This window comes from Podarcis gaigeae (assembly GCF_964106915.1).
Source record: "Podarcis gaigeae genome assembly, chromosome: 1".
NCBI classification, from domain to species: Eukaryota; Metazoa; Chordata; class Lepidosauria; order Squamata; family Lacertidae; genus Podarcis; species Podarcis gaigeae.
The window spans coordinates 125,871,208-125,892,588 of record NC_139678.1 but is presented as its reverse complement, the minus strand read 5'-3'; the positions used below and the strand labels follow the sequence as shown (position 1 = coordinate 125,892,588).

Genomic DNA, 21,381 nt, shown 5'->3' with positions numbered 1-21,381 from the left:
CTTTCACACTGGAATGCTACAGATGAGATAGGCCAGGCATGTGCAAAGTCTGTTTTGGGGGGTTGGTCAGTTTAACCTGGCCCCTGTGGCAGTCTATTTCCTGGGGTAAAATCCCAAAAAAAACCTCAACCCCCCAAAAAACCTCAACAACTTCAATCCAAAAGAAAGCTCAACAACTTTGGTTGGCCCTCACAGCCCTTCACTTCATCAAATCTGACCCTCTTTGAACAAAGTTTGGACACCACTGAGATAGGCTGTAAATTAGTTCTAATGTTCCTGAAAAACAAATATTTTTGACTGTATCCATTATGTAACTTCTACTTTTGGTGACAGTTTGGAAGTTTGGAACTCACTTCTCTCCTTTCCTTATTGTGCACCCCCCAAAGAAAAAAACCATTTGAACAGATCATTGAGGGGGGAGGGGGAGACAGGACATTCAGTTATGAACTGCCAGACGATGCATCACTTTCTTTCAAATTTACACCAGTATTTCTCAGCATAACCACTTAGCATGCTTCATATTGAAAGTGACTTCGAATGACGCTTTCAACGGCGGGCAAAGAACACATCTGTGAAGTTTCCAAGTCTGATGAAAAAGATTTTATTTTTATGCTTTGGAGCAAGACTGTGTTCCGGTAATTGAGAAGTACAAAAGCAGTCCACAAAAGATTGTGGCACACAAATCTTGAGATGTCTTCTGATATGTGAGAGTATTAATAACTGTCTATGAAAGTCTCCAGTCAATTCATTCTAATAGCTTTGGATGTTCAATTCTTGTAATTGTCCAGTCTGGTTTCACACCTTGTGTAAATTCTCTTCGAAATCTTGGGGGGGGGAGGGGGGGGGAGAGAGAGAGAGAGAGAGAGAGAACAGAAATAAGAGACTGTAACACAAGCCAAGCAGCAAAACATTCCCAAATCCTTTATAAAGCTTTTAGTGTTGTGGCAAATCCAATACTGAACTGATGGATAAAGTATCATTTGGCAATGTAATAATAGGCTCAAACTTGGCTGCTTAATCCCAGTGGGTTGCATTCAATGTAGAAATAAGGCAAATATTCCACCAGAACAAGGTTATCTCCTTGCAAAAGGAAACATTTCCCTACTCTTCTCCCCCTGTGCTCCTGATAATCTGTTTTGGGTTCCCCCCAACCCTCTGGAGCAGATTTTGGAATTGTGTGGGGTGCAGAGAAAGTCCAATGGTTCTTTCACTCTCACAGTTTTTTATTTAGCTGGATACTTTCCAATGGTACAATAAATGTTGGGACAGTAAACCAAAAAAATCTTAATGTTTCTGTATCAATACTTTAGGAGACCCGTTAAAACATTCTCTCTTTTGCAGGAGTTTAATGCACCTATTCCTGGTCTCAACTTTTATTTACCATTTTTTCACATTTATGTATTATTCACCATTGTAAGTGCATAAATTCGATTATCTTCTTCATCCCCCACACCCACCTTACTGTTGCTCACATTTCAGGAGAGAAAATAGTCAACTAAGTGGCTTTCTCACAATGGCATTGGTGTTTTTTTCAGGAAAGTAAACCCTGAACTAAAATGCACTGATTTGATGGGAGTTTCTTTATACACAGAGCACAATGCCACCACCACGTAGAAAACCAAGGATGTGCTTACTCATAATTTGCTGTTAAAAGACGCTTCGTTTCCTGTGAAGTTTCATCTCCAAACACGACCTGGAATATTTTGGTTCCATCTGGAGTCTCATCAGGGAGGTCTGCACTCGTCAGATACCAGAAACGCATCAGGATGCTAACAAACTTTCTTCCTGTTTTCAAGATAAAATGGGTATTAGAAGAGGAAGTACTATTCCACAGCTTCAGATTGGTACAAAAAGGATGGAGCAGACAGATGCTCCATTTAAGAACAAACACACATACAGCCTAATTTGGAAGGCTAGCGGGTGGTGCTGTGATAAAGCGGGATATAAAATCCAAACTCTTCTTAATATTATTAATGTTAGCATCAGATTGAAGAAAAGTGCCGCATTTTTCGCTCTATAAGATGCACCAGACCACAAGACACACCTAGTTTTTGGAGGAGAAAAACAAGAAAAAAATATTCTGAATTTCAGAAGCCAGAACAGCAAGAGGATTCACTGTGCAGTGAAAGCAACAATCCCTCTTGCTGTTCTGGCTTCTGGGATAGCTGCGCAGCCTGCATTCGCTCCATAAGACGCACACACATTTTCCCCTACTTTTTAGGAGGGAAAAAGTGAGTCTTGTGGAGCAAAAAATACGGTACTTTGAACAGTATCACAGAGAATGGATGATAAGTGTTTCCCAAAAGCGGCCAAAGGATTTAAAGTAAAGCATTCTGAGCCGGTTCGGTTACATACCACTGTCGTCATAGTAAATGCCAACATCTCCTGCTGTTGTGTACATTATTTCATCCACGTCGGCAGCTAGGGCACTTCTGTGGCTTTCGGAGAGTGAAGAAAGCTTCTCCTTCAGCACCTGCAGCATCTGATTGAGAAGGGATCATTGTTAACATAGACGGCAGGCTCTTCAAGGATGTGCTCTACAGGGAGCTGAGTTTGGGCACCAGGCACACTCCTTTTCACAAGGTGTTTAACTGAGAGATTCAGGTTTCACAACTTAGTCCCTACATAAAGGTTACAGTCTCTAACTTGGGAGCCTTTCCCCCCATGAGTGGCTGGTGGTGGAGATTGCTCATTGATGAGGGGAGAAGTACCGTATTTTTCGCCCCATAGGACGCACCGGCCCATAGGACGCACCAGGTTTTTTGGGGGGGAAATAAAGAGAAAAAAAATTATTTCCCCCCCAGGCGCTTGTGGGGCCGGCAGCGGGGAGAAGCGCTCTTCTCCCCGCCACCCGCCTGCAGATCAGGTCCGGGGACAGAGGGAGGACGCGCTGCGCCTCCCAGCTGTCCCCGGAGCTTGCTGTCCCCCCCCCCCCAGGTGCGCTGCGCTAAGCCCGAAGCTTGGGGCGTGCGGAGCTCAGCGCGCCCCAAGCTTCTGGGTGCTGGCAAGGTCTCCGCTAGCCGTGGGAGAGCCGCGCAGCTCTCCCACAGCTAGCGGAGCGCTGCGCTAATCCCGAAGCTTGGGGCGTGCGGAGCTCAGCGCACCCCAAGCTTCTGGGTGCCGGCAAGGTCTCCGCTAGCTGTGGGAGAGCCGCATGGCTCTCCCACGGCTAGCGGAGCGCTGCGCTAATCCCAAAGCTTGGGGCGCGTGGAGCTCAGTGCGCCCCAAGCTTCTGGGTGCCGGCAAGGTCTCCGCTAGCCCTGGGAGAGCCGCACGGCTCTCCCACGGCTAGCGGAGCGCTGAGCTCAGCGCGCCCCAAGCTTCTGGGTGCCGGCAAGGTCTCCGTTAGCCTTGGGAGAGCTGGGTCTCCCACGGCTAGTGGATAGCTTCCTGAAGCCTGGAGAGCGAGAGGGGTCGGTGCGCACCGACACCCCTCGCTCTCCAGGCTTCAGGGAAAGCCTGCATTCGCCCCATAGGACGCACACACATTTCCCCTTCGTTTTTGGAGGGGAAAAAGTGCGTCTTATAGGGCGAAAAATACGGTACTCTGCATGTGTTCATAGTTGTTCTTCCTAGTTGTACTGCATCTTCCAAGAATGAGCCTTCCTACTGAAAGAGCTATGGACCTGTGACTTGGCTCATATGCTTCTTTAAGAGATGGCAGTAGAACTGAGGGAGTTAAATTGGGTGGGAACTGAAGAAAGAATGAAGAGAGCATGAAGTGGCAATGAGTAGGTTATAAACTGCAGGACACAGAGGAGGGAGGATAGATCCTGCTTTCTGTTCCCAGAAGCTCAGGTGCTAAACCCATTTTTTTGAGGTGTCAGTTGCTATTCCTGCTCAAGCAGCAGATATGACCCGAATAATATATTCTAGTCTTCGTCTACTATGTCAGCTTAAGGAACAATGGATATATCAGTTTTACCATAACAATGGAAATAAACATTTACCTCTTTTGATACAAGCTCCTCTAGTAGATCATATTTACACTGAGAAATTAGCCTTGAAACAAGAGCAAAAGCCTAGAAGACAGGACACACAAACAAATATCAAGTTTTTACTCAGAAGTAAATTCACAGTATTCTCTCTGTGTATTAAGTACATATTATGTCTCACAAATCAATGTGCTCTTGTCGTTCAGCTATATTCCCAAACAAACGGCAAACAGGGAGTGATAGTTATTTTATGCTCAGTTGCCTAGACTGCTTAATGGTGTCCTGTTTGTGCAACTTGAAAACGGACTCAAATGATGGATAGTGCCAGAGAAAAGGAAGAAGGGCTTTCATACCCAAACCAAGAGGTGGTGCAGTAGAAAAAGGATCAATAGAGAAGAATTTCAAGCAACTGGGAAATCAGAGTTAGGAATGCCGCCTTTCTTTCTTCGCTGGAATGCTGTACCTTTAACAGTATCCTGAAAACTAAGGAACGGCATAGTCACTGCAGTCTTCATCACTAGACTTTTGGAGTAGTTGTGGTAGGGAGGCAGGGAAAGAGAGGTAGGATCCTGTTGGATCAGACCAAGGATTCATCTAATTCAACACCCATCACAGTTTTTCCTTGGCATCTAATCCATGTGCCCAGAGGGGCCATTTAGTTATCACTGGTACCCTCCATGGATTTCACTTGTAAGAGACTTACATTTAACAACTTGCCACATGTAACCAGGAATGAGTGGGCTGCTAGGTGGAAAGAGCACAGTTTTCTCATTATTCCCTTGACTTCCACAGTAACTGAAGAGAAAGTAGAACCACAACCAGCATTGAAACCAAGAAGGCTGGCGAAAGTGGGCTGGACTGTTGCATCCTTCCTCCACCACTTTTTGATATAAGATATAGTGGTACCTTGGGTTAAGTACTTAATTCGTTCCAGAGGTCCGTACTTAACCTGAAACTGTTCATAACCTGAAATACCACTTTAGGTAATGGGGCCTCCTGCTGCTGCTGCTGCGCCCCCGGAGCACGATTTTGGTTCTCATCCTGAAGCAAAATTCTTAACCTGAAGCACTATTTCTGGGTTAGTGGAGGCTGTAACCTGAAGCGTATGTAACCCAAGGTACCACTGTAATTTCACTTGTTTTTGACCAAACTGCGGGAGACAGTGGAAGACAGGAGTGCCTGGCATGCTCTGGTCCATGGGGTCACGAAGAGTCGGACATGACTAAACGACTAAACAACAAATTTCACTTATTTACCTTACTAGGTAATTTTAATCTCTTTTTAATGTTTTAACTTTTGTAATGTTTTAACGTATGGTTGTAATTGTTTCTTGATTTTATTGTTTTATCATTTTGGTAAACCACTTCGTTCTTGTTTTTGTACAACTGAGCAGAATATGAAATAAATAACAACACTAGCTTGCTAAAATGCTTGCCACTTGGATTTTCATGCTAGGCAGGGGAGGGGGATAGGCTACCTTTCCTCTGCAAACAGCATAGAAAAACAAGTTACTTCAGTCGTTGCCGTGCTCATGTTGCTTTTCAGGTCAAAGGAACCAGTGTTTGTCCGCAGACTTCTTTCCGGATCACGTGGCCAGCTTGACTAAACCGCTTCTGGCACAACGGGACACCGTGACAGAAACCAGAGCGTACGGAAATGCTGCTTACCTTCCCGCCGCAGTGGTACCTATATATCTACTTGCACTGGCGTGCTTTCGAACTGCTAGGTTGGCAGAAGCTGGGACAAAGCAACAGGAGCTCATCCCGTCATGTGTTCGAACTGCTGACCTTCCAATTGGCAAGCCCAAGAAACTCAGTGGTTTAGACCACAGAACCACCAGTGTCCCTAGTGAACTATGAATGGTATAAATGTAGCATAAACATTGACAACTGGGAAACACTGGCCTGCGAGTGCTCCAATTATAGAATAGCCTCTACCAAAGGTGTCATGGACTCGACCTCAGGACAAAAGGGAGAAATGTGCTAAGAGGAGGGCAGGTTTGGCAATCCCTTACCGTGATCAACTCTTATCCAGAAACCTATGTCCTCACTGTGGAAGGACGTGCGGATCCAGAACTGGCCTCTGCAGTCACAGACTCACACCGTGTTCATGGAAGACAACCTTACTCGGCTACGAGTGATTGCCAAAGAAAAAGATAAGGTTGCCATAACCCAGGGTCGACCCAAGACATTTTGGCGCCTGAGGCGGATCACAAAATGACGCCCCCTTCCTGCCAGAAAAGAATGGGCGAGGTAAGATCTGCATCAGCGAGTAGCAGGGCCAGATTTAGGTTTGATGAGGCCCCAAGCTAGTGAGGTAATGGGGCCCTTTATATATCCAGTTGTCCTTTGTCAACAACAAACTGTCTCTGCTTTTTGTGTTGAATATATGCTTAATGGTAATTGATGGACTTAACAGGTATCTAAAACGATTTGAACATAACAAAAAGGAGCCTACACAACACACAACACTGCTGCTGTATGTAGGTTTTATTTTTTTGTTTTTTATCTGATATTTTGGAAATGTACATCCAGTTTCCCCCCTTTAATTATTTTGGGGGCCCCCAAGAGAGTGGGACACGGGTGGTGCTGTGGGTTAAACCACAGAGCCTAGGACTTGCCGATCAGAAGGTCAGCAGTTCGAATCCCCGAGACAGGGTGAGCTCCCGTTGCTCGGTCCCTGCTCCTGCCAACCCAGCAGTTCGAAAGCACGTCCAACTGCAAGTAGATAAATAGGTACCACTCTAGCGGGAAGGTAAACGGCGTTTCCGTACGCTGCTCTGGTTTGCCAGAAGTGGCTGTACGCCGGCTCCCTCAGCCAATAAAGCGAGATGAGCGCTGCAACCCCAGAGTCGGTCACGACTGTACCTGATGGTCAGGGGTCCCTTTACCTTTACAGCGGTACCTCAGGTTAAGTACTTAATTCATTCTGGAGGTCCGTTCTTAATCTGAAACCGTTCTTAACCTGAAGCACCACTTTAGCTAATGGTGCCTCCTGCTGCCGCTGCGCCACCAGAGCACGATTTCTGTTCTTATCCTGAAGCAAAGTTCTTAACCTGAAGCACTATTTCTGGGTTGGCGGAGTCTGTAACCTGAAGCGTATGTAACCCGAGGTACCACTGTACTTGAGAGTGTAGGGCCCTAAGCTATAGCTTCTTTAGCTTATACGTGAAATCCGGCCCTGACAAGGGCCGATGGGGAGAAAGAGGGGACATGGGAGTCTGCTGCCCCGTGGATCCTGACCCCCTGAGGCGGCCCTCCTTCCCTCGCCTCCTGCCCAAATCCCCTCCTCACCTGCTTGGCCCCTTCCGTGAACTCGTGGACGCTGAACTCCTGGTCGAAGTAGGCGCGGACGAGGAAGAAGTAGAGGCGGGTGCGGAGCCACATGAGCGGGTTGGGCACCCCGACCACCACCACGCCGGCCTTCCGCCGCCCGCCGGGCTCGGGGCCGCCGCTGCAGGGGCGCGCGGGGACCACGGGCCAGCGGGGCGGCGCCGAAACGGCGGCCCGGCGGGGAGAGGGAGGCCGTGGGAACCCGGCCCGGCCGGGCTTGGCCTGGTCCGCCGCCGGGAGCAGGAAGTACCGGCGCGGGTGGGCCGCGGGGACCCGCAGAGCCCACGGGCAGCGGCTGCGGGAGGCGCCCACGGGCAGCGCCATCGCTCCCCGCCTCAGCCCTCCCGTCATCCCGCGGGAGTCCGGTCGCGAAAGGGGTCCGGGCGGAGCGAGAGAGTGCCGGGAGGAAGGTTCCGCCGGGAGGAAGGTTCCGGGCGCCTCCCCTCGCCGCTGCTTCAGCGCCTTAGGGCCGAGCCATAGAAGCGTCGGAAGGGGCCATCTCACCCCCAAAACCCTTGCAAAGCAGGGATCTTTTAGCCCAAACTCCTGCTGTTTTCGGACTACAATCCCCGAGCACCGGTCTTGCTCGCTAGGGATGATGGGAGTTGTAGTCCAAAATCAGCTGCTCGCTAGGGATGGTGGGAGTTGTAGTCCAAAAAAAGCCGCCGGAGACCCAAGCTTGGGAAATATTGTTTTAGCCTAACAAAGCGCTCGATCATGCTCTGCTGCAAGGTTTCCCAAACTTGGGTCTCCAGCTGCTTTTTTTTCCGGACTACAATTCCCATCATCCCTGGCCACTGGGTCCTCCTAGCTAGGGATGATGGGAATTGTAGTCCAAAATCAGCTGGAGACCCACGTGTGGGGAACCCTGCCCTACGGACTGAGCTGACACAGCCCATGATCGTCTTCTACACACTGGGCTGGAAGCGCCTCGCGCGGGGTTTCCAGGCAGGAGTCTGCTTTATCCCACCTTCCCCTTGCGAAAGGAGAAAACAACCGCGCGGTCTTCTCGGCCTGTACAGCCTGGTTTCCCTGGAGGAAGCAACCCGATCGCGGAAACGAGAGGGAGAGAGGATCTGGTCCCGGCATGGAGGGGCAGCGAGTCATCCCCCTGGCTCAGTACCCCGGGGTCACCCGGGAGCGCTTTCTGCAGGACATCTACCCTCTGGTAGGAAAAAAAATATCGCACCTTAGAACTCTTGTAGAACTCTTAAAAAATCAAAAACAAAACTGTCGGACTTATTGCCATGATACTTCTTCATCTTCTGTAAAACAGAAACACTACAGGATTTCCTCTCCAAATGCATGTGTTTGAAAGGTCATGCATTTAAGCCCTGGGTGTTGTTGTTTAGTCTTTTAGTCGTGTCCGACTCTTCGTGACCCCATGGACCAGAGCACACCAGGCACTCTTGTCTTCCACTGCCTCCCGCAGTTTGGTCAAACTCATGCTGGTAGCTTCGAGGACACTATCCAACCATCTTGTCCTCTGTCGTCCCCTTCTCCTTGTGCCCTCCATCTTTCCCAACATCAGGGTCTTTTCCAGGGAGTCTTCTCTTCTCATGAGGTGGCCAAAGTATTGGAGCCTCAACTTCAGGATCTGTCCTTCCAGTGAGCACTCAGGGCTGATTTCCTTAAGAATGGAGAGGTTTGATCTTCTTGCAGTCCATGGGACTCTCAAGAGTCTCCTCCAGCACCATAATTCAAAGCATCAATTCTTCAGCGATCAGCCTTCTTTATGGTCCAGCTCTCACTTCCATACATCACTACTGGGAAATTAAGCTCTGGCTAGCTAAGCCCAAACAGATTTACAAATTCATGTGTGTGTGTGTGTGTGTGTGTGTGTGTGTGTGAGACAAATTCTAGAAGGGTCCTCCTGTTAGGCTGCAATAGGTTGTAATGGATTGCTTTCAAGTCACTTCAGCACCAGATGAAAAAAAAATTGTTGTGTATTGAGTCAAAGGATTTTATATCTGTATTATTATTGTCTGTATTTGCATTAGGGTAAAGTGACTGCCTTTTGGTTCCAGAGGGTACAGCTACTATTGGTTCATTTAAGCTCCTGTATTTGGATCCTCTGTCTTATTGGTTGCCTCCAAAAGACAGGACTGTGATTGCCTGATATTGTTCCCTCCAAAATGTATCCTTTCTAGCTAGTTCCCTGTCCCTATAAATGTAGCTCTCCCCTCCTCAAGTCTCAGTCTTGTTGCTTTAATAAAGAAGTGTTACTAGAGAACTGTCTCCAGCATATTATGTCAAGAGAGCTGAAATCACAAACCCCACGTCACAACAAAAATCATTCACCAACCGCCCTGCCCTGCCCTGTATTTTACCAGAACATCACAACGTCAGCATGACGCTCATATTGACTTTCAGCATTTTTAAGTTGAAACTCAACCAAACAAAGATGTAAAGTTTGAAAGCATGTATGTATTTGCATTGATTAGTAACGTTATGCCAGTATAATCTTAGATGTCATAACTGTCCGTACTGTTGAGAATGGTTGTTGGTAGAAGGTTGTAGAATTGCAAAAATGTTCTGCAATAATATATATATTTTAATTCTTAGAGAAAGCCAGTAGTGCTGAAAGGTATCGATTTGGGCCCTTGCATGACCAAGTGGACCGTGGATTACCTCAGTCAAGCATCAGGAAATAAAGAAGTAAAGGTTCATGTTTCTGCAGTGCCGCAGATGGACTTCCTCAGTAAGAACTTTCTGTATAGGTATTCCGTTTCAATACTTTCTCTGCTGTTAGAGGAATGCTCCAGACTTTTAGAGACTCAGTACTTCTGCTTGAAACTTTTTATACGGGATCTGTGCTTTCACTTTGCAAATGGCATTCTGAATTACGAGTTGTTATCTTGTCCTGCTTTTGAAGCTGTAAGAGATTTTCTCCCTTCCAAGAACGGTCGACCTGATGTTCTGTGACTAGGGCTGGGCGATATCTGGTTTTCAACGTGATATATCACCAGCTAAACATTGTGACATACTGATATACAGTGGTACCTCAGGTTACATATGCTTCAGGTTACATACGCTTCAGGTTACATACCCTCTCTGTAACCTGAAGCGTATGTAACCTGAAGCGTATGTAACCCAAGGTACCACTGTATATACCTGTGTCATATCTTGTCGGTAGTAGGCCAATAAAGAATCAAGACTTGGAGTTCTAAAATGGGTGATCCTACTAGCATTGTTGAAAGGAAGGGGTTCCAGATTGTGCTGAGAATCTATGTTCCTGTGTGTGAGAGAGAGGAAGGGAGAGAGAGCTGGGTATGTGGTGAAGAAGCGGTACAGTGGGTCCTGGAGAGCTTGGGGAAAATAAGCAATGGGGTTTATAGACTGAGGGCCAGGGGTAGCCAGTGTCTTGCCTTCCAGATGATTTTGGACTGTGATTCTCATCAATCTCAGCCAGCATGGCCAATGGTCAACTGTAGTTCAGCAACAACTGGAAGGTGACATACAAAAGACCTAATATGTTTAGGAAACAGGTGGGATTCAACTACCCAGTTCCATTAGCAGAAGGCAGCACAAGGAATCCCACTAGCGTAATCATGTCCAAAGTCTGTTTTGGGGGGCCTAATCTGGCCCGCCGGTTGGTTTAATCCGGCCCCTTCAAATCCCAAAACTTCAATCCTAAAAAAAGCTTGGTTGGCCCTTTGGTCGGCCCTCACGGCCCTTCACGTCATCAAATCCTGCCCTCTTTGAAAAAAGTTTGGACAGTGACTAGCGCAATGGGATTCTCGCCCCAACGGAGGTTCAGGAGAACCCCCAGAACAGCACATACCCTTTATATATGCAGTGTAATTGACAGTAGTATGTCTGATTATATGACAATTACAGTATGTATTTTAACAGGTTTCTGATAAGCTTCCATGACTGGAAGTTTAAAGTTGATTTGATCTAGCACCAATTAACTGAAAAAATGCAGTTTTGTTAAAATGAAAAATGAAAAAAAAACCAAAACTTTTTGGCATTGGGTTTGGGAACGTTCTGCAACCCGGAGTGTTTTTTTCTTGAATTGTTGGAACTGCTTTTCAAAGCCTAATTGCTGTATTCCCACCTCACGACCCTTGATGGACAGACCTTTTTGTTCTGCTGTGGCTCTGAATAATCGTTCCTTCTTCCCCAGTGAACCGAGCAGGGTAATGTCACCACCAAAATCCAATTTATCCAATTGTCTATTTTCATTTGCCTGTGAAATTCCTAAGCTGTTTTAGACAGCTCCTATCCTCGGGACCCATTTAAACACCAAAGGGGGACATTGTGTGCTCTTACTTAAACTTCAGGGTGTTCTGTGTAAAAGAAAATGAGAGCCTTGGTTTTTGAATATAATGCCCCAGCATAAATGAAAACCACAAATTTGGTGGGTCAGGGCTACTTGTAATTATTTCCATTGTAAACAGTGGGGCTCGTAGCACAATCCTAAAGGAATGCACTTAGAGTTAAGTCCAGTGACATGTTTCCTTGCCAGTATTAACATGACACAACATAAATGAAACATTAAAACATTAAAACCACCAATGCTGTGCAAAGCTAAAAACATAAATCAACGAACAGTATAAATATAAGCCAGTTAAGCAATTTGCAGTGGGTTCCACACACCCTTGCTCACCCCGTTTAGCCTTGTAGGTTTTAAAAAATGAAGCAATCTATTTGGAGTTGTTATATATCTGGCAAAAGTCCTATTCCATGTGAAACGCCTGGAGAGTTTTAATTTAAATATATTTTTATTTCAGAACGTTACCTTTCGATGTATTCATAAGGAGAGCTGCTGAAGCCAAACATACAGATTACTTTATTTCAGAGGTAAGACTGTGATATTGTAATTACACTGAGATATGGGTTTTTGGAGGGAGGTGTAGATTGAAATTCAAAATATTAATCCCGCGAAATGCCTTAAAATGTGAGATAATAACTGTATTTCGCTGTAAATTCTACTGGGTGTGGGTGGTTCTTACTCTCAAGTAACTGTGGGCAGGGTTGCATTATATCAGTACAATCCTAGGACTGTCTACTCAAAAGGAAGTACTCCCAGGTATGTGTTCGTGTGTGCAGGATTGCAGTGCCTCACTTCGGCCCAATCTTTGATGCATTTATAGCCAGTGCACATAGACTATGGTGGGATCCAGCATTAACAACCACCATCACCTGGGGGGTCCTTTCCAACTATGCATTTCTATGATATTCACCCCGGCGACTTACACTTTATATTTGCAGCGTAATTGACTGCATTGTGGCTGATTATATGACAATAGGCAGAAGAGTTCTTTTTAATAGCACTTGTTCTGTGCTGCATTCGAAGCTGTTTCACATACAGTTTCTGAAGCACTTCGGCCCCTTTAGCTAAGTAGCTACTTTAAACATTTCTCCTTTTATTTCAAAATGTTTTAGTATTTGCCATGTGACGTGAGTAGGGACACGGGTGGCGCTGTGGGTTAAACCACAGAGCCTAGGACTTGCCGATCAGAAGGTCGGCGGTTTGAATCCCCGCGACGGTGTGAGCTCCCATTGCTTGGTCCCTGCTCCTGCCAACCTAGCAGTTCGAAAGCACATCAAGGTGCAAGTAGATAAATAGGTACCACTCCGGTGGGAAGGTAAACAGTGTTTCCGTGCACTGCTCTGGTTCGCCAGAAGTGGCTTAGTCATGCTGGCTGCATGACCCGGAAGCTGTACGCCGGCTCCCTCGGCCAATAAAGCGAGATGAGTGCCGCAACCCCAGAGTCGGTCACGACTGGACCTAATGGTCAGGGGTCCCTTTACCTTTACCTTTAATAATAACTCCCACTGTATTAAGCATGGGGCTCATTCTCTCTTTGGCATGGCAGTTTTTGAGTGGACAAAGACCTAAAACCGGCTTCCACAACATTGGCCCGCCAGATGTTTTTGGCCTACAACTCCCGTGATCCCTAGCTACCAGTACCAGTGGTCAGGGATGATGGGAATTGTAGTCTCAAAACATCTGGAGGGCCGAGGTTGAGGAAGCCTGACCTAAAATATTTAAGCTGATTAGCTAAATGATACATGTTTTGCTGAGACAGGACAGTGGTTCTTCTTGGCTAAAGATCACCAGACTTTAATATTGTAATAATTTATTCAGTTAGCTGCTAATAATTATGTGAGCGGCAAATTGCAACTCTGTTTTACACATCTACAGCCCACTTTTTTTCATTAATGAGATTTTTTGCAATAGGGAAAGTGACTGGAAAATGCCCTGCAAAGTATGAGGTGAACAGTTGCTTTGATGCAAAAAAATCAGAATGAATACTAATTAAATAGCTACTGTTGGATGGGCTTTAAATGAGTCAATAATTGTCCAAGATATCAGGACCCTGCTTACATTGATTTGCATTATTTCTAAATAATGTTCCGTTTCTTCAGCAAACAACAGGAAAAAAACACATCAACTTAGCAAATTAGACTGGATCCATCAAGCCATTTGTTGTTGTTGTTTAGTCGTTTAGTCGTGTCCGACTCTTCGTGACCCCATGGACCAGAGCACGCCAGGCACTCCTGTCTTCCACTGCCTCCCGCAGTTTGGTCAAACTCATGCTGGTAGCTTTGAGAGCACTGTCCAACAATCTCGTCCTCTGTCGTCCCCTTCTCCTTGTGCCCTCCATCTTTCCGAACTTCAGGGTCTTTTCCAGGGAGTCTTCTCTTCTCATGAGGTGGCCAAAGTATTGGCGCCTCAGCTTCACGATCTGTCCTTCCGGTGAGCACTCAGGGCCGATTTCCTTCAGAATGGATAGGTTTGATCTTCTTGCAGTCCATGGGACTCTCAAGAGTCTCCTCCAGCACCATAATTCAAAAGCATAAATTCTTCAGCGATCAGGCTTCTTTATGGTCCAGCTCTCACTTCCATACATCTCTATTGGGAAAACCATAGCTTTAACTATACGGACCTTTGTCGGCAAGGTGATGTCTCTGCTTTTTAAGATGCTGTCTAGGTTTGCCATTGCTTTTCTCCCAAGAAGCAGGCATCTTTTAATTTCGTGACCCACAGCAAAATGTTGATGTGTGTTCATTGAAATGACTTCTGTCTTTCTTAAGGATGAAAAATATTATTTGCGATCCCTGGGAGAAGACCCAAGGAAGGTGAGTAATGGTGTCTCTTCTTAAGGAGTGTTCATTGCTAAAACACTTCATTGAAAAGAAAAGAGGGGAAAAGAGAGGAGTTTGGATCTGATGGGGGTGGGTGGGCGAATTGAGTGAACCCTCTTCACTCATTTAGAGGGCATGTAGGCACAAAATGCTGGACCATTCCCTGTCACAGTCCTCCCTGATTCACAGTCCTGGATTTATGTATAGGCTTAACGTGCTATAGCTTAGGGCCCCACTCTCTTGGGGGCCCCCAAAAAAATTTAAAGGGAAAAAAACCTGGATGTACATTTCCAAAATATAAGTTAAAAAAGAAATAAAATAAAACCGACATACAGCAACAGTGTTTTGTGTTGTGTAGGCACCTACTGATTATGTGCAAATGGCTTTAGATAGTGATTAGGTTCATAAATTACCATTAAGCATATATTCAACACAAAAAACAGTGACAATTTGTTGTTGACAAAGGACAGCTGGACTTATAAAGGGCCCCATTATCTTCAGTAGCTTAGGGCCTCATCAAACCTAATACTGGCCCTGCTGATTCATATGGTTTTGGAGATTGATCTGAAAGTGTACAGGTAGTGTTTGCAAAAGACACTACTGGTTCTGAAGAATGTGTAATGTTTCCTACGCAAACTTCAACCATGTTATTCCAGCCAGATGTTCCTAATCTACTCGTACCTCTCCTGCCCCCTTGCAAAAAACAAACCCCTGTTTCTGCAGGGTTTGGAATTGAATGCGGTGTTTGGGACCTTTTTTTTTTTAAGATGCAAAATGTACACACAATTACCGCATTCGTACACATCCTATTGTGCTTTATTTATCCATACGTAGACCACGAACAACCCTGGTTATTGTGGCTCAAGGACCCAATTTATCCTTGTCAAACAAAAAGGCCTTTTTTTTGGCAGCTCGTACTAGTTCATCTAGGGACAGGGTTAAACCACAGAGCCTAGGACTTGCCGATCAGGAGGTCGGCAGTTCGAATCCCCACAACGGGGTGAGCTCCTGCTGCTCGGTCCCTGCTCCTGCCACCCTAGCAGTTTGAAAGCATGTTAAGGTGCAAGTAGATAAGTAGGTACCGCTCCAGCAGGAAGGTAAACGGTGTTTCCATGCACTGCTCTGGTTCGCCAGAAGCGGCTTAGTCATGCTGGCCGCATGACCCGGAAGCTGTACGCCGGCTCCCTCGGCCAATAAAGCGAGATGAGTGCCGCAACCCCAGAGTCGGTCACGACTGGGCCTAATGGTCAGGGGTCCCTTTAACCTTTTTACTAGTTCATCTACTAAGTCAAGTATTCAGTCGAGTTTCCAATGGCTCCTCATGTTTATGTGGGAAGAAATACGGATGGATCTGCTCCTTAATTATTCTCAGCACCTGCTGAGGAATGAGATCATGCCTGTATGTAGTGTCCCAATGACTTCCGCCCTTTCCCCTTGGATCGGACACTTTATAGAAAACCTTAAATATGACCCCTCCCTTTATTCTTTGTTTTTGTTTCAGGAGATTGCAGATCTCAGAAAGCAGTTTCCTCTGCTGGCAGATGATATTCAGATCCCGGAGTACTTTGAAAAAGTGCAGTTTTTCTCCACTGTCTTCCGCATAAGCTCAGCAGGAATGCAACTTTGGACACATTATGATGTAGGTAATATGCCTCTAAGCATCTTTTAACAAAGAACGATGACAAGCTCATCTTATGCTTTATTGGCAGCCTAACTGAAATGGTTCTTAACCTGAAGCACCACTAGTGGAGTCTGTAACCTGAAGCGTATGTAACCCGAGGTACCACTGTATTGTGATAACTGAAATTCTTTTTTGCTTGCATGCCAAGTAATACTTGTCATTTTCACATTTTTAGGTAATGGATAACTTCTTAATTCAGGTGACCGGAAAGAAGAAGGTTGTACTGTACAGTCCTCGTGATGCACCATATTTGTATTTATCAGGTATGTTACATGCCACAGGAACTCACTTTCACTTGTGCAGTGGGACTCCCCCTCCCTGCCTCCTCCTCCCCCCCAGTCCCACCTGCGACACCTCCCCCCAGAAACTACTCCAATGGAGACCCTCCCGAGTAGATTTGGGGGGCACACAAGCGAAAGGAGAAATCCAGTTGCATAAGTGGAAGTCTGCTTTCCTAACAATAGATTCTGCCCATGGGGTTTTATCTAGCTAGGCCAGAGCAGATCCACTGAGGTCAATGAGCTTAAATTAGTCATGTCCATTGATTTCAGTGGGTCTGCTCTGACTTTGCTGAATACAACCCATTTTCTTCACTATTGGGTAGCTTAGTACTCACATGACCGGCTGGATCAAACCAAAGGCCTATCCTGCCCCACAGCGACCCACCAGATGCCTCTGGCAAGCCCATGTGAAGCAGGGCATGAGAACAGCAACCTCCGGCAACTGCTATTTGCTGTCAAACTGCCTCTGAACCTGAAGTTTCCATTTAGCCATAACAATTGATGGTCATTGGGCCCTGGGGTAGCCCAGCTGGTACAGCATGAGACTCTTAATCTCAGGGTTATTCCATACTAAGTAATGCTTTATTCCACTTTTTTTACAGACCAGATGTTAAGCGAACTGCCCTGTAATTTTCAGGATGCTTTTTTTTAAAAAAAATAGCATTGCCTAGGATTGTGAGCACATTGCTTTCTAAACAACTCCACATCTCCTGGATCAGCACTTAGTCACTTCCAAGCTATAAAAAAGGGGGGGAACACCCCCAAACCCCAACCAGACAAATCCAGTCCTTTTCCCCACTGAGATAGCTAGACAGAGTAGGCAACTTATGAACCAGGTACAAATTGGTAGAGATCCTTTGACAGTTACTCTGATTGGCAGTTTGCATTCTAGATGAGACTGAGTAGAAGATTCTGTTCAGAATGATCCATACATTCCAGCAATCTTTACGGAAATCACTCGAGTGGAGGAACATAACAGGCTTGTGGCAAAATCCTGTTGTGCTATGTTTACTTTTGTAGCCTTATGAGGCTTTGCCCTCGGGTGGGAAAAATATTGCGCCCGGGAAAAGGAAAATGGGAGTCAACAGACACTCAAGGAATAGTTTCAGAGAAAAAGCTTTATTTCTACCATCCATGAACTGGTAGAAGGAGCAAGTGTAATAACTCACAAAAGGCATGCACAAGTTCACAGTCATGTGCACAGAGTATATATATCCCTTCCAGTTTCTTCCCCTTTTCTCCTCCCTCAGGAGTCCTGCCCATGAGTTCCTCTGAGCATGAACAGAAAGCTCCCCTGTCTTGGGACTCTTTTGGACTCTTGGCACCCTTCCCAGGAAAGGGGGAATGAGAGAAGCCTTGCGTTCAGCATGTTCAGATGTGTTGCAACTGGAATGAGATAAGATTCAGTTCTCAGGCCTTGCCTTGCCTATTCATTAGCTTTTTGAAGCCTTCTTGTACTGATAAAAGGTAACGGTTTGCCTATGCACATCATCTTGTGAGAATAAGCAGAGGAAAGCTTTAGCTATGGATTTTTAGAAGACAAAAGGAATTTTGGACAGTTTTGAGGCTTGGGGTGGTTTCACAGACAGGATTTGGGTATCCTGTCCCTTCACTTTCAGTGAAACAGGTTCTAGTATTTTTAGGATTGAGGGTAAGTATGTCAGCCGTTCTGATGAATGTTTCCTTTAAAAGTACACCGTGGCTGAATTGGATTCACTTATTTGATAGCTGCAAATGTCAGCTAGAGTAATAGAAATAGGGTACTATTGACAGCCTTCAGCACACAGGAGTGTATACACACACATGCAGTTTTTCCTCTCTGCCTTTTCCCACATTGGGTGGGAGTAATCGAATAGCAAAACAGTCATGTCCATTGTTTGTTCACATCTTCACTAGGTACCAAATCAGAGGTGCTAGATGTGGACGAGCCAGATTTGAAAAAATACCCTCTCTTTGTCAAGGCCAGACGTTATGAATGCCAGCTAAATGCAGGAGATGTCTTGTTTATTCCAGGTAAGTGGGCACAGAAATCTCATTTTGTTTTCCTCCATTACTTCTTGGATTGCTGTTTAAGGGGCTAAAGGTGTACAATGTATGTAACAATCCAAAAAACTTATGGTGGTACGATTAATCAGCTTAAATTGCATGGTGCAGCTGTGTGTGTGTCTCTGTGGATTTTTCCAAGAGGATGCATCTTTTAAAAACTGCACCCAAATGAATGCTGCATCACACCTACAAAAATTATGTATTGGGTATGCTTTGCATGTGGATACATTTTCAATATAGCTTGTTTCAAAACTGATCTGGCATAATTATGTTAGCATAATAATAGCATTTCAGAGTACTGACAGCGTTGCAGACGCTGAGGACACTAGGGAGTTGTAGCTATCTGCTCTCTTCAAGAGGGTTTAAGTATTTAAATAGCACACGAGCGGACTAAAATCTAATCAGTGTACTTGCATCAGAATACATGACATGCAGTTTAAGACAGCATTAATGCTCAGGTGAGGAAATAGTTGCATTCACAAGTCTTTGTTTTGTAATAAGTGTGATTAATCTAGCCTACCTGGGAAAATGGCAGAGTGGACTGTTACAAACTTAGCACTTCAGTTTTCTTAGAAAACATGAATGCAATGTTGACTGAATTATATAACATTTCTGGAAATGAGGATTGGTGTATAAAGCAGAAAATCACATTTCCCCCTTAACACTTACTGCCATTTTTTTCAGTTAACCATGGTGCTGCATTTTAGCATCCTGAGTCCTCTGCTATACAGGTTTTTCAAGTTCTCTTCCTTTAAACAGTAAAAAGTAAGTCCCTGAAGACTTACAAAAGGCTATGTCTGAATACAGTGGTGCCCCGCAAGACGAATGCCTCGCAAGACGGAAAACCCGCTAGACGAAAGGGTTTTCCGTTTTGGAGGTGCTTCGCAAAACGAATTTCCCTATGGGCTTGCTTCGTAAGACGAAAATGTCTTGCGAGTTCCTGTGGGGTTCCCCCCCCCTTTTCTAAGCCGCTAAGCCGCTTATCTGCTTATCCGCTAAGCCGTCAATGGGCTTGCTTCGCAAGACAAAAAAACCGCTAGACGAAGAGACTCACGGAACGGATTAATTTCGTCTTGCGAGGCACCACTGTACTATCAAGATAAGGACTCATTTCTATGAACTGATCTTTGAGGTTTGAGGTTAAAATACTGTCTTCTTCAAAATGTGTCATTGGGAGTCTTTATTTCAATTTATGCTTAAATCAGGCCTCTGCAAATTATGAGCCACTAAATCAAACCTAGCTGCCTACCCATGGCAAAGCAGATCACTAGCAAATAAATAAACCTCCCATTTTTGCTGCCAGGCTTGGGCTGTGGAAACAGGGATGTCAAGCACTTGGCAGGTCCAGATTGCATGGAAGGCATGCTATATTATATGCCGCTTGGTGAGGGCATTACATAGCCCTGCTCCTAGGTATTGCATTAGTCACACAGGATCTTAGGGCTGAGAATATTGTCATACTGTGGTCTTAGCTGTGGAAAGTCATAAGCTCCACCTAACTGCATATAATTATACTGAAAATATAGCAGCCTCTGCCAAGCTGAAACATTCTTAAAGTACAATTACTGTTTGCTAGCCATAAAAATTGGTATTTTATTTTTTAAAAACAAAACTGGAGCATTTGGAACAGCATTTAGCTGTTCACAGCAATATCTTACAGATTCTAGTTACTGCATTGTCTGTAAGGCATTTTCATTTAAAGTTTCTCTCTCTCTCCTTATAGCTTTGTGGTTCCATAATGTGACTTCTGAAGAGTTTGGCGTGGGAGTCAATGTTTTCTGGAAACACCTTCCTTCTAATTGCTATGATAAGACAGACACCTATGGAAACAAAGACCTTGCGGCAGCCTCAAGAGCAGTACAGATTTTAGACAGGGCACTGAAAACCCTAGAAGAGCTACCAGAGGAATACAGAGACTTTTACGGCCGGAGAATGGTTTTACGGATTCAAGAAAAAACCTACAGTACTAACTATGAATAGTTTTTTTACAAACATCTCATGAGCTGGCCTACAGACATTGCACATAGATACTTTGCCATGGGTTCACTTTATGGGTTCACTCCATTGTTCACTTTATGTGTGTGTGTGTTGGAACTTTGCCCCAAGTTTATATAAAAGTAAAGCTGGAGTACTGGTCCATTAATGAATAGACACATAATTTGTCACCAAAAGAATTTATTTAAAACTTGTTTTAAATAGTTAGATTACACAATACAAAGAGATGTGGGTGGTGCTTGTTTCCTCTAACATTTCTTCTAAAAACTGCTCTGAATTTTGTGGTAGCTTCAAGCAACTATTTGCACACAGAGCTCTCTGGACCAGGTGATTTTAAATATATAAAGAATAAAAAACAGTAAAGTATCCCCCCCCCCCGGAACTGAAACACAAAGTTTATACAAGCAAAGCCTACACAATTCACTTGGCAGAATCCATGAGCTGGTATTGAACAGAGTTTAATGGCTGCTTTTCTACATGAAGATGAAACTGAATCAAGCATATAAAGTATTGCAAAATAACAACTGCAGTTATTATGGGATTGATGCTGGGGGCTACAAATTAGCAGGTTGTGCCTTATCAAATATCTGGCTCCAGTAGATACCACTCTTATAATCCACTGAGCACCCCCTCAGTGCTTTATTAAACCTGTTTTATTTCTTCCAAGATCTTATTCCCGTTTGAGGAGACTATCCTAACATTATTATCCTCATGACAAAACACATTTCTGCTCATTAACTTCCATTCCCACTTTCTAGAAATGTCTTTGCATTTTTATTTCAAAATATGAAATTTTAGATTGCAAATCACAAGGTTTGATCCAGTGAACTGCGCAAGGAAGACAACAGATGCTGGAACTGACCTTAAAATGCAGGTGCAAACATTCATATGGTGCCGTAATAGGGAGCTTCTATAGCCATGCTCATATTTGTGCAAGTGATTCTATAACCAGAACACTTTTGGGTTTAGCTCTACTCTTCAGCTTCTGTTTGAAAAGTGGTCTACCATAAGCA

General features: G+C 44.9%; 2 protein-coding genes across 4 annotated transcripts; one reads left to right on the top strand and one right to left on the bottom strand.

Annotated features, from left to right (window-relative positions):
* Positions 1 to 585: 585 nt before the first annotated feature.
* Positions 586 to 7,643, bottom strand: MAIP1 (matrix AAA peptidase interacting protein 1). Its single transcript, XM_083714508.1, has 5 exons — positions 7,229 to 7,643; positions 3,951 to 4,022; positions 2,356 to 2,482; positions 1,635 to 1,785; positions 586 to 824 (listed from the first exon to the last, which is right to left on the bottom strand). The coding sequence occupies exons 1-5, from the start codon at positions 7,616 to 7,618 to the stop codon at positions 746 to 748; spliced, it is 819 nt and encodes a 272-aa protein (XP_083570634.1). The 5' UTR covers positions 7,619 to 7,643; the 3' UTR covers positions 586 to 745.
* Positions 7,644 to 8,014: 371 nt separating this feature from the next.
* Positions 8,015 to 21,180, top strand: TYW5 (tRNA-yW synthesizing protein 5). 3 transcript variants are annotated; one of them, XM_083714198.1, is made up of 8 exons: positions 8,018 to 8,435; positions 9,833 to 9,987; positions 12,004 to 12,073; positions 14,315 to 14,359; positions 15,867 to 16,004; positions 16,222 to 16,309; positions 18,224 to 18,340; positions 20,097 to 21,180. In XM_083714198.1, the coding sequence occupies exons 1-8, from the start codon at positions 8,355 to 8,357 to the stop codon at positions 20,351 to 20,353; spliced, it is 951 nt and encodes a 316-aa protein (XP_083570324.1). In that variant the 5' UTR covers positions 8,018 to 8,354; the 3' UTR covers positions 20,354 to 21,180. The 3 variants fall into 3 exon arrangements, with proteins under 3 accessions (XP_083570325.1, XP_083570324.1, XP_083570326.1); XM_083714200.1 differs by lacking the exon at positions 8,018 to 8,435 and adding an exon at positions 8,486 to 8,605; XM_083714199.1 differs by lacking the exon at positions 14,315 to 14,359 and having other exon boundaries at positions 8,015 to 8,435.
* The last annotated feature ends 201 nt before the right edge of the window (positions 21,181 to 21,381 follow it).

Coding starts and splice junctions, on each gene's coding strand:
- MAIP1 (XM_083714508.1), bottom strand. CDS start 7,618: ATGACGGGAGGGCTGAGGCGGGGAGCGATGGCGCTGCCCGTGGGCGCC. Junction 2,483..3,950: donor AGGAGCTTGTATCAAAAGAG/GTAAATGTTTAT, acceptor CTTCTCAATCAG/ATGCTGCAGGTGCTGAAGGA. Junction 1,786..2,355: donor CATTTACTATGACGACAGTG/GTATGTAACCGA, acceptor TCTTGAAAACAG/GAAGAAAGTTTGTTAGCATC.
- TYW5 (XM_083714198.1), top strand. CDS start 8,355: ATGGAGGGGCAGCGAGTCATCCCCCTGGCTCAGTACCCCGGGGTCACC. Junction 9,988..12,003: donor AGTAAGAACTTTCTGTATAG/GTATTCCGTTTC, acceptor TTTTTATTTCAG/AACGTTACCTTTCGATGTAT. Junction 16,310..18,223: donor ACCATATTTGTATTTATCAG/GTATGTTACATG, acceptor CATCTTCACTAG/GTACCAAATCAGAGGTGCTA.